General features: G+C 46.5%; 5 protein-coding genes across 5 annotated transcripts; all 5 read left to right on the forward strand.

The window, feature by feature from the left end:
* The first annotated feature begins 1415 nt into the window (after positions 1 to 1415).
* On the forward strand, positions 1416 to 2515 carry LOC115563751 (uncharacterized). Its single transcript, XM_030387213.2, has one exon. The coding sequence runs from the start codon at positions 1545 to 1547 to the stop codon at positions 2436 to 2438; it is 894 nt and encodes a 297-aa protein (XP_030243073.1). The 5' UTR covers positions 1416 to 1544; the 3' UTR covers positions 2439 to 2515.
* Positions 2516 to 4373: 1858 nt separating this feature from the next.
* Positions 4374 to 6356, forward strand: LOC115563748 (brain-specific serine protease 4). The gene is given in 4 exon segments (XM_030387208.2): positions 4374 to 4769; positions 4847 to 5018; positions 5192 to 5793; positions 5795 to 6356. Coding segments are annotated over 4 exon segments (1500 nt in total). The 5' UTR covers positions 4374 to 4559; the 3' UTR covers positions 6311 to 6356.
* Positions 6357 to 6545: 189 nt separating this feature from the next.
* Positions 6546 to 8470, forward strand: Sp212 (Serine-peptidase 212). The gene is given in 3 exon segments (XM_089256073.1): positions 6546 to 7102; positions 7165 to 7921; positions 7993 to 8470. Coding segments are annotated over 3 exon segments (1575 nt in total). The 5' UTR covers positions 6546 to 6699; the 3' UTR covers positions 8408 to 8470.
* Positions 8471 to 9057: 587 nt separating this feature from the next.
* On the forward strand, positions 9058 to 11469 carry LOC115563742 (serine protease gd). The gene is made up of 4 exons (XM_089256074.1): positions 9058 to 9426; positions 10035 to 10200; positions 10260 to 10884; positions 10941 to 11469. Exons 1-4 carry the CDS (start codon positions 9208 to 9210, stop codon positions 11350 to 11352), a joined length of 1422 nt encoding a protein of 473 aa, XP_089112200.1. The 5' UTR covers positions 9058 to 9207; the 3' UTR covers positions 11353 to 11469.
* Positions 11470 to 11868: 399 nt separating this feature from the next.
* On the forward strand, positions 11869 to 14323 carry LOC115563749 (serine protease gd). The gene is made up of 4 exons (XM_030387212.2): positions 11869 to 12181; positions 12805 to 12970; positions 13032 to 13701; positions 13770 to 14323. The coding sequence occupies exons 1-4, from the start codon at positions 11963 to 11965 to the stop codon at positions 14194 to 14196; spliced, it is 1482 nt and encodes a 493-aa protein (XP_030243072.2). The 5' UTR covers positions 11869 to 11962; the 3' UTR covers positions 14197 to 14323.
* Positions 14324 to 14384: the final 61 nt, after the last annotated feature.

Consider the following 14384-nt stretch of genomic DNA (forward strand, 5'->3'; position numbering starts at 1 on the left):
GTAGAAGGCAATAAGAATCCAAACAGAATTAAATTAAAACGGCAGCTTCTGCTTCAGAGCACAAATCAAATTTTCGCACCGTGACGCCAAAAAAAAAAGAAGCGAAAACGAATGAATAACAGAATTTGGAAACGAAATCACATTTGCCGTAAGTTGTCGAAAACTGAAGCGTAAAATAAGCATTCGTCACTAAATTTTATTCTTTACATTTGGCAGCCGCAACGAACTTGAAATAATTGTATGCATATAAATTCGATGCCACAGAATGGGACAAGAATGACCGGCTGGAATATACCCTACTCCATACTTAATGCTCTAAGTATAATCAGAATTAATTTAGTGTCAACGCAGTCTCTTCTCCTCTTCTTGCCTCTCCCCTCCACTATGCTCTTTTCTCCATCTCTCCTGTGATCTACCATTATTAGTATATTACAGGGTATTAAAAAATGTACGATAACAAGGATAAGGCACAAGAGCTTTCGGATTTGATGTTGATTTCAATTTGGCTGGTGGGCATAAGCAGGTCGGACAATGGGCGTGTCAGTTAGTCAGTGGGGCGCGTTGAAAGTAGCACGCGCAATTGATTTATGAAAATTTATTGCCCACATGTGGCGTATACTCAATTTCTGTGGCATGGCACAGTGGATACGCACACCTCACCAGAGACCACACAAATACACTATAATTAACGGCAGCCGCGATTAGAAGGAGTTTTAAAGGTAAGCAATTTAAATTCTGCTGGCAAAAATTGAAAATAAATAAGTGAAATGGGTGTAGAGCTTCGGTTCCTTGTTTGCATTAGCTGGCTTGCTTATGTGTTTTCTATTTAACTGCTGTATTGATGCCCATTGTCAAGATCTGAATTATTTCACCCATGTCTGTCAGCCGTCTGCTATCTGTTGTTGTTTTGTTTTGCAATGAGCAATGTCTGCTCGATGCGTCGCATCAAATGGCATGCCTGAAATGTCGCTGTGCGTGCGTGGCAATAAAATCCAAGGCATTAAAGCTAATGAGCCCGAAGCAAAAACAAACACAAATTCGTGGGTGTTATTAGAGGAGCCATGCCCATCGCAGCTCTCATCACATAATGAAAATCGTGGGCATATTGCAGTGCATACATTGCTTCATAAAATCAGGACAGCTCCGACAGAGGCGAGCTCATAAAATGACGACGGCGATCGGCGACTACCTACGACAGAAATGGCATAAAATTTACTCGAATTGTTTGTTGTTGTTGTTGCTGATGCCGTTATTGCCATGGGCGTACATAAATTCGAGACAAATATAAACAAATGTCCAGAGAATGCGAGTCAGCAGCTGATTTATGAGCTGATAATAAAATGAAATTGTTGCTCATACGCCTCGTTGAACGAGAGAGCACAACAAGTGTGCGTAGCGTACGGGCTATCAAATAGTATGCTAGAGCAAGGCACCCGGCCATTGCCTGTCAGATAGACACAACTTATAGCAACATTCTTCAAGCTACTAAATAACAATCATACAAATTCCAAGTTTTTGCTTTTGGTTTTTGAAAAAGCCTCAACATGGAGCCCAGCAGTTACCCGAACAGCGATAGTCAAGACGACAATAAGTCGTTGGATAGCTCGTTTTTCGAGACGCTGTGGCCCTTGATATTGGACGATAATCCGTGTCGTGTGGAAAGCGAATCAGTTGACTTTTTCATACCGCGCGTACCATTCGATTATTTGCATTGGCATAGCATGCTGGCCAAGGTTGGCTTCCCGCTCTATGAGCAGCCGCACGATATGCGATGCTGTCAGGCCGCCAAGAATGAGGAAGACTTGGAGAAGTTGGCCGAAACTGAGGCCAACAAAGCCACCGAAGAGCTCAATGAAAAGGCTATTGGCGACTATCAACCCACCGGCTCGCGTGGCATCGTGCGCATCGACAACGAGATCAATAATCAGTGCGAGGCGCAGGAGAGGCGCCAGCGCTTGGCCTACGCCTTTGCCAACCGTGTATATCCGTGGACCATGCAAACACCAATGCAGGAGATCAGCTTCCTGCTCACGGATAAGGTGCGCGATGAGTTCTTCTGCCCGATGGAGCGTGCCATCCTGGAGGGCATCTATCACTATGACTGCAAGCTTATGATAATTGATGCCAGCACTGAGGTCTGCGCCGACGACTTCTTGCGCTGGACAAAGTTCCGTCCATACGTCCAGATGTTGTGTCTGGTGCGCTGTCCGCGCGTCCAGCGCCACCTGCAGCTCCTCAATGTCTTCCACACGCTGATAATAGAGGAAAATATGCGCAACTCTTGGCACGAGGAGCTGCACTGCTCCCTCCGCACGGGACTCAAAGAGGCCACCAGATTGGAGCTCTTCAAGAACTGCGCCGATGCATTTGTTTTCATTTTCTCGCGTTATCGCGGTCTCTGCACTTGCGATACCTTCAAAATTTTACGCCGCACTTGATCATTGGACGTCTTATTAACAAATTTATCTATTAACTTGTCGATTTACTACGAGCGATGTCCAGTATGAAAATCCAAGTTCATTTGTGTTAATGTGAGTTAAGTGTACTATAAAAGTTCAAGTTCTACAATGACAATTATTGTCAGGAGTCAAGAAGATTAAGCAAAACAAGACGTTAATGACTCTATGCAGACTTGGAAGACTTCCCCTGGATTTTTGATCAAATAACTAGGATTTTTCAACAAAATGGTTATTCGTGTAGTTCAAATTAATGTTTGAAGTTTTTAATTTTTCAAATGTATATATAATAAAAATATCTAAAATGAACCCCTTTTGGCTCGAAAAAAAATAATAGAAGAATAAATATTTTTAAAAAATTATAATAATAAAAAAATATCTAAAATGAATCCTTTTAAGCTCGAAAAGAAATAATAAAAAAATAAATAAATGATGTTAATTAGTTTCTATTATTACTAATCAAATTAGTTCCAGATTTCTCAATTGCAAAGACTTTCAAATTGATAAAGCAATCATATGAATTGATTATTAATATTTAAAACGTATCTGTTCTTAGTAGAGTGCATTGAGAGCGTATGAGCAAAGCTCAATCGGTCTAAATTAAAATTCTATGAGACTAGTGGAAGCGTTTGCATGTTATTGGTGATTTATTTAACGGCAAATGCAAAACACACACAATTAGTCTTAAAGTATTGATCCCCTTGGTAGGTAGTTGTGTAGAGGCTGCCTCTAATTAACCTAGGGCACAGGCCCGCAGTGGCAATCAAAGCCTTTCGAGTGCACACAATTTGCAGGGCGCATGCACTTCCTGCAGCTGGCATTGGGCAACTTGCTTCGACTGCTCGCAAGCAATTCGCCTTGAGGAGCTGTCAAATTGGTCGGATATAGATGTCTCAGTATGCTTGTTGAGGCATTCGGGGCCATGCTGGTGGCTGTCACGAATGCCAGCAGCGTCAACTTTGTCGGCCATTAGCCCCGAAACTTGGCAGCAAGTTGTTGGCCAGGAGGTGCCATATTTCATTTTCACTTATTATATTTGGCAAAACGAATGAAATTTACGAGAAATCCGAACAAATTACCACAAAAGCTTTACAAACTTGAGCTGATTATAAAAGTTGGTGTGAAAAAAAGAAGCCCGAGCCAGAGCATGCCAGTGCCACAACAATGTCATCCAGCCCCAAAGGTGCCGGAATTGCGTTGCTCCGTCTAAGCTCTAAACGTCGGAATTGGGTGCGTTTATATTGTTGTTAAAAGTTCTGCTACTTTGACAAGTACCTACTGACACTTGCGTGTGTACCGGAATATTCAATATAATATTTACATACAAATATTTTGCGTTACAGCATTAAAAGTTGCCTGCTGTCTGATATAATCTATAACTTTTCGTATAATAAGTGGAAATTGTGGCGCCCAGTGAAAAGTTTTATCAATGCCACGATTTTCGGTTAAGACCAGGAAAACGTGCTTTAAGCTGGAAAATGCTGCGAGAAGGGGAATCTTTTCAGTTATTCAAGCTGTATTTCCATAGAACTAGGTAATATGCAGGCAGCATCTGCGCCTCTGCCGTCAAACTCGTTTCGCTCAAATGCACTTATGCTGGCTGCTGAGAGCGCATCAGAGATGCACAGAGAGCACGGGGAGGCAGCCCAGGGAGAGCCATATTCCAACCGGTTGAGATTAAAGTCGAGATAGAGATAAAGAGTGAGGAAGAGAGGTGAGAGAGAGAGAGGTGAGAGATAGAGAGTACTTTTTATTTTGTAAACAAAGTGCTAGCTGCGTTCATTCAAGCATCAGTATAATCGGACTATATGTATATAGTATAGTAGCATGTGCTTTTGGCTTTAGAATACTATATATAGCCAGTTTTCAAACTGACCCATGAACCGGCACTTTCAGCTCGTACAACTGAGGGGCTCAGCGGGCAAAGCCCGAAAACCTGTCCTGATGGTTGCTTCGTCAGTCGCTCTTATGCACGGGTATTCCACAGTGCGCAGAGAGCTAGCCGAGTGCTGGCTGGCGTTGTGATAATTCCAGCTTCATGGGCAATCGAGATGCTCAGTTCTCGCCCGACTGCTATCAGCGACAGTTCTGAAACGACGTTCAATGGGAATCGTGAGCCGAACGCTGAGCCTCGCGGCGCTAGGTCTTTGTCTGCGCCTCGCTCTGACGCAGCGTCTGCCACCCAATGGTTGCGGCAGCATTTTCCAGTATCGCCGCCAGGGCGATCAATGGATTGGCCACGTTACCCCGCCTCAAGACGGCCTCAAGAGCGTCAGCTGGACGCTGCGCTTTGTGTCACACGGCGTTAACACGGTACGTATGTAGGTAGACACAGCGCGCATCTGTGGCAAGACCCGTTTCTAACGTCATCTGATTGCACCTGCCTGCAGCCAGGCACGATAAGCTCCCTGGCACCGTATCCGAATAAGGAAGTCGCTCTACAAAACATGCACGACGGTGGCCGGGCCGAGTGCTTTGTCCGCTTTACTGGCTACGTCGACGAGCTGCCCAAGATAGTGCGCATCGAATTGAACGGCCAAGTGTTATGCACAGCCAGCTCATGTGAGTAATCGAATCGAATTGATAAACGTCTCAATTACGTAGCTAAGCAGCATCATTAAATGCAATTATTATGGTATAGTATTTGAAATATGTAATTAGCCATATACGATTGCAGCTGAGCTGTTGCTCGTACAATGTTTCTTTAATATTCATTTCGATATCCTATTTCCTAGACGGTGGCTCGGCGACAACATCAACGCGGGAGCTGAACATGGCTGTCTCATCGACGACCACATATCAAATGCACAAGACGCCATCGCAGCCAACAAGAAGGCTGCCACAGTATCAGCCGATAGACACAGATTCATTGTTCAATCAGCTGGAGACTTATGTATCAGGTCAACTGCCGACATCAACGAAGCTGACTACATTCACGACGACCAGAACCAGACCCACTGCAACGGCTAGTCCGGCTACGTCCTTTATATCGAATGATAATCCATTTTTGAAGCCCTGGATGAGCAGAAAGCCCACTGTCACCGTGGATACGCGACATGAGCCGGCGGCGTATGAGTGCGGCGTGGAGGGCCTCGTCGGCCTACAGATTGGCGGCGAGACCTTGCCCAGGGGCCGTTTCCCGTGGCTGGCCGCGCTCTATCACGACAGCAACGTGGATCCCAACAAGATTGAGCTGTCCTACAAATGCGTGACGACGCTGATCTCGGCACGCACCGTGATAACTGCGGCGCACTGCATCTACGGCTTTACGCCGGCACAGCTAAGAGTTTATGTGGGCCGGCACGACATCAGCTTGCATCCCGAAAAGGATGCCGCCCTTGATGGCCGTGCAGTCCGTGCACACGCCCCCGGACTTTGTGGGCAATCTGGTGCCCGATCTGGACGTGGGCCTTCTGGTGCTTACCGAGCGGGTGCAGTACTCCACCTACGTGCGGCCGATTTGCTTGTGGCCCAGCAGCACCTCGCTCGGCATCGATGACAGCGAACAGACTGCTGTCGCCGGCTGGGGAATCGATGCGAACTTCAAGCCAACGCGCTTCCCCGCCACAGTCAACGTGCGGCCAGTGTCGCAGGAGCAGTGTCTACGTGAGATGGTTACCGCCAAGGACTTCTTAACGCCCCGCACCATCTGCGCGGGCAACAGCCAAGGGCATGGCCCCTGTCTGGGCGACTCCGGTGGTGGCCTAATGGTGCTCCGCAACAACCGGTGGTTCGTGCGCGGCATTGTCTCGCTGGCCCAGCGCTCCGGCAATGGCTGCGATTTGTCGCGATACGTCATCTACTGTGACGTTGCTCGACATCTCGGCTGGGTCGAGCGGAATATTGTGAGATGAGTGCCAACAAATAAGCTAACAAAATAAACAAAGAGCTGCCTGCTTATCTCCTAATAGCCACGCTTCTATATAGTTTTCGTTCCGTTCTCTGTTTTCAGTTTTCCCTTTTCAGTTTCAGTTTCCTCTCAACACTTTGCTCTCTCTAAAGATGCTCTATCGCAGATCTCGACTTTATCCTCTCCAGCACGATGTAGTATTTCCAGTTTGCTTAGCATACTTGCTCAGCGGTGCTTAGAGCTCGGTGCTCAGTGCAATCGAGCTGTCATTATCGAATGCAGTAATATTCGCCCACTGGCGCTTGTCGCGTGTGCATTCAATAACTAGACAAGATTTTAACTGGAATTGTTATTTGTTTTTACTATTATATATAAATTTTTTGTTACGTTCCAATGGACGCGCAGCTAGCGCTGCTGCTGCTGCTATTGGCCATGGTGCTCGTGGCTTCCGTTGCTCAGCGCTTCCCGGAAAACCCATGCGCCCAGCATTTCCAGTATGTTCAGGTTGGCATTGGCGCTTTTCAAGGCGAGGTGACGCTTGGCCTGCCAAATGGTCTCAATCGAATCGATGTGCGATTCTCCCAGCGTGGCACTCACGATGTACGTAGTTATTCTATAAGCTGATTGGATTGATGTGATTGAATATTTTTTGACAGCAATCCCGATGAGGCCACAGTCCAGGCTAGTCCGGGAGCTGCCAAGTTTCGAATTAGCCTCTGGCCAGACGCGTCTGGTGTGCTGCCCAAACTGACGAGATTGCAACACAACAATCAGATACTGTGCAGGGCCAGCGAGTGTAAGTAAGCCACATTGCGATCCAGTTGGCCAACGGCAATGATATTCAGATTGCGCTTTTAGATAATCCGCAGAGTTTCTTCAACCGTTTCTTCGAGCTTCCAATCAAGAGATTACTATCCCCTCGTCGCCTGTCGCCCACGCCAGGCATTAGCAATTTTTCAGAGGGATCGAGCGATGTGCAGATCAAGACAGTAGTTCTTGATGGCGCGGATGGATCCATTTCTCGTATTTTAGGCGACTTTGTGAATGAGCAGTCCATCACCGCAGCTGATTGGTCGCCCCGCTCACCGGCAATAGTTGGCATAACATCATCAGTGCCGCGTCAGATCTGGCCCACACCACCAGCAGCAACGACTTCTCGAACTGCTCCTGCGCCTTGGGTACCAGTAGCGCCTCCACCGTCATTCATTCCAAATGGCATACGTGGAAATGCTCCCCCAAGGGTAGATTGGCCTTCGTTTGTCTGTGGCCAGGAAGGCACGAGGGTGCCCTATATTCAACGGGGCAAGGAGTTTCCACGCGGCAGATATCCCTGGCTGACAGCTGTGTACCACAAAGAGTCCTTCTCGCTCGCCTTCAAGTGCGGTGGCTCACTCATCTCCACTAGCTTAGTCATCACCGCTGCTCATTGTGTGTACAAAATAAGAGAGGATCGCGTCCTGGTGGCCCTGGGCCGCTATGACTTGGACAATTACAGCGAAGACGGTGCCGAGGTGAGAGACGCCAGTCGCATCGTGATGCATCCAGAGTATTCCTCGCGCCTTCAGCTGCAGCCCGATGCAGATATCGCGCTGATCACATTAGACAGTCCAGTCATGTGGGTTAAACCGCCTTTTGTTTTGATCGATTGTTAAGCTCTGACACATGATCTTTTCGTTCACTGAACAGCTTCAATGACATCATCAGTCCCATTTGCCTGTGGGATCCAGCTGAGAGGGATCCAGCCGAGCCCGAGATCGGCTCCATTGCCGGCTGGGGCACGGACGAGAACGGCAACTCAATGACCAGATTTCCGCGCGTCGTCAGTGCGAGGATCGCCACTGTGGGTGAATGCGCACGCCGTTGGAAGGTGCAGAAGATTCTCGATCGCACGCTCTGCGCTGGCAATCTGGACGGCTCCGGACCATGTCTGGGCGATTCCGGCGGAGGCCTGATGATTAAGCGCAACAACCGCTGGCTGCTTCGGGGAATCGTCTCGCTGGGCGAACGCAGTACGATTGGCAATTGCAATAACAATAACCAGTATGTCCTCTATTGCGATCTTGCCAAGCATATGACCTGGATTAACCAACAACTAAGCTAACCTCTGTATATCTGTATTATGTAAATTTAATAAACTCAGTACGTGAATATATGTTACAGCTGGTTAAAAACGGTATTATTTTGTCTGCACACTAATTATTTATTTTGCTTAAATTTTTTGTAAAGAATAAAATGCAAAAAAAAAACAAACTAAAAATTATACAACTTGTCTATGCTTATAGCTTACATATAAAAATTATATTTATATTTATTAATAAAAAAAAATATTAATATTAAATAGCAATAATAACTGATTCCTCAAAATAAATTAAAAATAATAATAAATAATAATAATAATTAATGTAATATTACAATAATATTATTATTAAAATTGAAAAAGGCTATATACTTAATCAAAATTGAAACATTTAATAAATTTCACAAAAGCGTTTCATCCTATCAGAGAACAAAGCCTGTTTATTTATTTATTCATTTATTTTTTTACCTTTTACAATATAACCATAATCACTCTATATAAGCTAAGCATTCATAAATTGATTATCAATAAAGGGAAATAGAATTCGAAAACTGGGAGCCTCCATGTGAGAGTATTGTTTTTACCAGACGATGCGCACATGTGAGGCTATCCGGTTTCGCCCGAGCAATCGGAGTGAAACAGATTGATTCTCTTAGTATTTAATGCTCTGATGTAAACACAAATCATTCGTGTGCCGATGCTCAAAGCGCGAGGTGTGACGCTGCTCCATATAGACATTCGCTGCGTCGTGAATCGCGTGTGTAGTTTACGCGTAGGTTCGTCATTTTCATTCTGCTAAAACCGTTCGTCAGGCAGTCATTTATATGGAGAGTGCGTTGCTATTATCCGGCATCTTGCTGTCATTGAATGGACTCATATCGCCGATATCGGCTCAGCGTTTGCCGAATATCGCTTGCCCACAGTTCTTTGAGTACTTGTTCTACAATCAGCAGTTTATTGGACACATTGCCGTACGGCACGACCCTCAATACGAGACCAATGAGCTCGTTGTGGAATTCTCACAGTACGGTGCTTATCAATGGGTGAGTAAGATCAGTCGGGAGAATATGCAGCACTGCAATGCTCAGCCCGCAATTCTACTTTGTGCTAATTTTCCTGCTCTTATCACACATTGACCCCAACAAGTGTGTTTGTGTGCTGTGAATGCTAATTCAAAGTAGTTATAGTTGCGTTAGTTAATCGACTTGGTAAAGCCCCATTTAACAGCAATAAGTGAATGTAAAAACAAATGTGAATATTTGCTTGCAATGAGTTGCCAATCAATGAGATGCCTAATTGACTGAGTCAACATGAGAGCGAACAGTTATTAATAGCCGCAAAGAGCAAGTTTCACAAGCTGAAGTGGTTCCCTTGTTTGCTTCATTCTGCTGCTCTCTGTGTGAGTAGTCAAAGTGGCACTAGCTATGCATGTATTGGTGTTTGGCCAAACGACTGCGACCAGTTTATATACAGCCTTTGTTTTGGTTTTTACCAGCCCAACTGTGGATCCCCGGCATCTTTATGGCTATATCAAAAGTATGAAGCATTATCGAAAAAAAAAGATTATTTTTTTGTTTTATTAACTGCATATTGTAATATGATGTTTATATCTGTAATGAATTATTTATTGAATCATATTTTTTCTATTTAGAGCTATGTGGGCAGCTTGACACTAATGGACAGTCAGGAGCTTACCAAGTCGCACTTGGCTAATGGCGAACCCATTAACTATCGCGTCGACTTTCCCATACCCAGCGATCCGCCCAAATTGACCAAAATCACTCTCAACAATCAGGTGCTCTGCAGTGCAGCGCAGTGTGAGTAGCTCAATCTAGAGTAGTGAAGCTCTCCACCTCACTTTCGAGTCTTTCTGCAGATCCGCCACCAAAAACCGCAATCACACTTAGGCATTCGCTGCTGTCCACAACGGTGCCGCTTGCCTTTCTGGACTCCAGGCGTGGTCCGCAGTGGGACCTTGGTCCATCCATTCCGGCTGTGAAGCAACCGGACTACACGATACCGCAAATTCAAGTGCCGGTGCCGCGAACAACTGCCAGGCCACGGCCCGTCGTACAGCAGCAAACAAATTTGAACAGCAGAGTGAGTCCTACGCCCGTGCCCATAGATCAAACGCTGACGACTATCTGTGGACGGGAGAGAGCAGTTACAACGCCGCTCATTTTCCAAGGCGAGCAGCTGCAGCGGGGCCAGCTGCCCTGGTTAGTGGGTCTCTTCGAGCGCGGGACAGACAATGGACTGATCTTCTTCTGTGGCGGTTCGCTGATATCCTCGAGTACAGTGCTGTCGGCGGCGCACTGCTTCCGCCTACCTGGTCGGGATCTGCCTGCTGACCGCGCTGTCGTGTCTCTGGGTCGCAACACCATCGACATTATTTCGGAGGGTGAATTGCGAGAGGTCTCAGAGCTGCTCTTCCACGACGCATACGAAGCCTTTAGCGCGAATGCGGACATGGTGCTCGTTAGACTAGCTAAGAAAGTCATGTAAGCCAATGCACGATCATATCCGATGGACTTAACTAATCTCGATTCCGTTTTAGCTTCAACGATTACATTGTTCCCATTTGCTTGTGGAACGAGAACTATCCGCTGCAGCTGCCGGCAGGCTTCAAGATGTATGTAGCTGGCTGGGGAGCCGATGAGAACGGGAATGTCAACACGCAGTTCTCCAAAATCACGGACACGAACGTCGTGAGCGAGTCGGACTGTCTGCGCGAGACCGTGCGCTCCCTGGTGCAGCCGAACACGATCTGTGCGAAGCGCGCGGGGGCCGGTCCATGCGCCAGCGACGGAGGCGGCGGACTGATGCTGAGGGATAACAATGTCTGGCTTCTGCGTGGAGTCATCTCACTTGGCCTGCAGAAGAACAACACATGTGATCTCAACCGACCCTCCATCTACACGGACGTGGCCAAACACATTGCCTGGCTACGCCAGAACATGTGGGGATAGCCAGTCCCCAAAATAGTGCCAGAAGTGCATTTTGCTTTACCTATTATTAAATACTCAGCTCTAAGTCAAACACTTCCTGTAAATAATTTATAAATAAATCAAACATTTATACAAATATTCCCTCTATACCCGAACTGATTAATTCACGGGGAGAAATACTGCTACTATGACCGTCACCAGAGTGGAATATATATATGCAAGTTCCCTTGTCAAGAGACGCTGTCAATAATATGCGGACTCTAACTAAATAAGCTCAAGTTTATTTACGAACCAAAACATTGCTAATCTAGAATAAATACCCGTTCAAGAGAGAGTAAAAAAATGAATAAAGAAGAGAAATTAGTACGTTGATATCGGATCTAAACACAGCACGAGAGCGATCGTCCAACTATTGCTGTGCTGTTACAGAGCGGGAGTGAGAGAGAGAGAGAGAGAGAGAGAGCGAAAACGAAACGGGTTTCACCCAGATCATCGATGCTCATCGATTGCTGACCGCTGCGTGTCGGAACAGAACTCCCCATGCAATAGTCACCGCTTGGCGCTCTTCCATTGAGGTCTGAATCGTGACTGCGCTTGTTCAATTAGTTTCGCGTCTCGGCTCATTTGGAATATGGAACAATACCTGATACTGTGCGGTATAATTACAAAGCTGCTTCTTCTGTCTAGGCTCAGTGCGGCACAGCAAGTGCCGCCCATAGCCTGTCCGCAATACTTTGAGTATCTGGCATTCAATCAGGAATACGTGGGTCGCATTTCGATACGACATGATGCACAGTACCAGGAAAATACGCTCAGAGTTGAGTTCTCGCAGCCAGGACGTCTAAGTTCGGTGAGAAATAACTAGCGTATATTTTTGGAATTTACTCTCCTACAGTCTCATACATATTGATTTGCTTTATACTCTTATCACACGCTGACCCCAAGCGAAGATTAGACTTTTGATTTTTCCTCGCAAATCGATTGTTTACATTGCTAATATTATTATTGTAGATCATATATGCTCATTATGGTAAAAGTTGAAAAGATTGCAATCAATATTACTATTTAATAAATTATACGCGGTACAAAATATAAGATAATACAAAGGCTTCTAGATGGTACTACGCAGCTCTCTTGCTTTGATACTTAGATTTCAGAAGTTGTGTGACCGGTTTCTGGCCAATCGATTGTATTATTTAATTTACTCTGCTGTCATAAATCGTATTGCCTCTTGCCTCAAAAATAAAACCGCAACGAGGTTGGTTTTACCAAATCAATTTTTTTTTTTAAATACATGAATATATGTGTGTCTATCTAAAAGACAAGCTCGACTTTATATTGTGTGTGACTCGGTGCTAAGTATTATAAAATATCATCGTTAACATTATCGGGAATGAAAGGGCAATGCTGAACAGGGGTTTCCGGTTTTTTATTTTTTTCCTACATCCATTAATGAGAATCTTATTTATTCAGAATTACGTCGGCAGCCTCACTCTGTGGGATGACGAAGAGACAACCAAGTCTAACCTGCGCTACGGACTCCCTATCAAGTATCGCGTGGACTTTCCCACACCCGGCGTGCTGCCCAAGCTGACATTGATGATGATCAACGATGTTGTCCTATGCAGGGCATCGCCATGTAAGTGACTCTCGGATTATTACTAAAAGTGAGCCTAATCCTAATTCCATTTCCCTCACAGATCCCCCGAGCAGTGTAACGCTGACTTTGTCACATTCGCTACGCTCTACGACAGTGCCGCTATTCATCCAAAGTCCCGAATTCGTCCAGCAAACAAATCTGCGGCCACAGCGGCCAATTTGGGGACAAAGTGTGGTGCAACCGCAACCACAGAGACCCACATTCAGTAATCCACAAGTGCCCATTCCGACGCCAGTAGCACCACTATTGCCGCCGCGACAAGAACCCGCTAAAGTTGCTCCTCGCCCCAGGCCCCCAGCACCCGCACCCGCACCGGCAACCGCTGCTGGCGGACTTGGGCAGCTCTCTGAGATCTGCGGCCGAGAGGGGCCGGTCACGTCGCCTCTACTTCACTTTGGCAGCCAGGTGCGACGCGGCCAGCTGCCTTGGATGGCGGCCCTCTATGAGCGTGGTCCCGACGGCCTTCGCTTCTTCTGCGGCGGTACGCTCATCTCGGCCTCTACGGTGCTGTCGGCGGCGCACTGCTTCGTTTACGCCGAGCGAAACTTATCGCCGAGTCGTGTCGGTGTTTCGCTGGGCCGCAACACTTTGGACTTGGTATCGGACGGCCTGTTGGGTGAGGTATCTGTGCTGATGGTACACGAGGAGTACTCGCCCAAAAACTACTCGAATGCGGACATAGCCCTGCTCAAGCTGTCGTCACCAGTGAGGTATGCTTCGGTAGTGCTAACTAACAGCTTCCGGTAAATCTAAATTTCATTGCGATTTTCTGTTGCAGCTTTGGCGAATTCATCAAGCCCATTTGCCTGTGGAATGAGAACTTTCGGCTGCAGCTGCCATCTGGCTACAAGTCCTACGTGGCTGGCTGGGGATCCGACGAGCATGGAAACCCGAACACGCGCGTAGCCAAGATGACCGATACGGACATCATCACAGAGGCCGAGTGCCTGCGCAGTCTGAGATCCAGCGAGGGCATCAGACTGGTCACGCAAAACACAATCTGTGCGAGCAATAAACAGGCGGCGGGACCCTGCAGCGGCGACTCCGGCGGCGGCCTCATGCTCCAGGAGAACAATATCTGGCTGCTGCGCGGCGTCGTCTCGGCTGGCCAGGTGTTTACCAATCGCTGCGACTTGACGCAGCCCGTCATCTACACAGATCTGGCGAGGCATATTAGTTGGCTGCGCCAGCACATCTGGCTCTGAGTCAACTCGTTTCTTGTTAGGCTTTAGTCAACTTGTGATAAGTGGAAGAGAGAGAGAGAGAGAAAGAGATAGATATATATATTTTCAATTGTGTGTCTAAATAAATGCTAGCCTAAGTTAGATGAAATTGAAATTGAAAAATTGCTAGGGCAAGTGCAATTTGTCAGAGGTCGCAATTTAGTTTCATT

This window comes from Drosophila navojoa, chromosome 2, assembly GCF_054131105.1.
Source record: "Drosophila navojoa isolate 15081-1374.11 chromosome 2, UAZ_NAV_1.0, whole genome shotgun sequence".
Lineage (NCBI taxonomy): Eukaryota > Metazoa > Arthropoda > Insecta > Diptera > Drosophilidae > Drosophila > Drosophila navojoa.

Coding starts and splice junctions, on each gene's coding strand:
- LOC115563751 (XM_030387213.2), top strand. CDS start 1,545: ATGGAGCCCAGCAGTTACCCGAACAGCGATAGTCAAGACGACAATAAG.
- LOC115563742 (XM_089256074.1), top strand. CDS start 9,208: ATGGAGAGTGCGTTGCTATTATCCGGCATCTTGCTGTCATTGAATGGA. Junction 10,201..10,259: donor GCTCTGCAGTGCAGCGCAGT/GTGAGTAGCTCA, acceptor GTCTTTCTGCAG/ATCCGCCACCAAAAACCGCA. Junction 10,885..10,940: donor AGACTAGCTAAGAAAGTCAT/GTAAGCCAATGC, acceptor ATTCCGTTTTAG/CTTCAACGATTACATTGTTC.
- LOC115563749 (XM_030387212.2), top strand. CDS start 11,963: ATGGAACAATACCTGATACTGTGCGGTATAATTACAAAGCTGCTTCTT. Junction 12,182..12,804: donor AGCCAGGACGTCTAAGTTCG/GTGAGAAATAAC, acceptor TTATTTATTCAG/AATTACGTCGGCAGCCTCAC. Junction 13,702..13,769: donor AAGCTGTCGTCACCAGTGAG/GTATGCTTCGGT, acceptor TTTCTGTTGCAG/CTTTGGCGAATTCATCAAGC.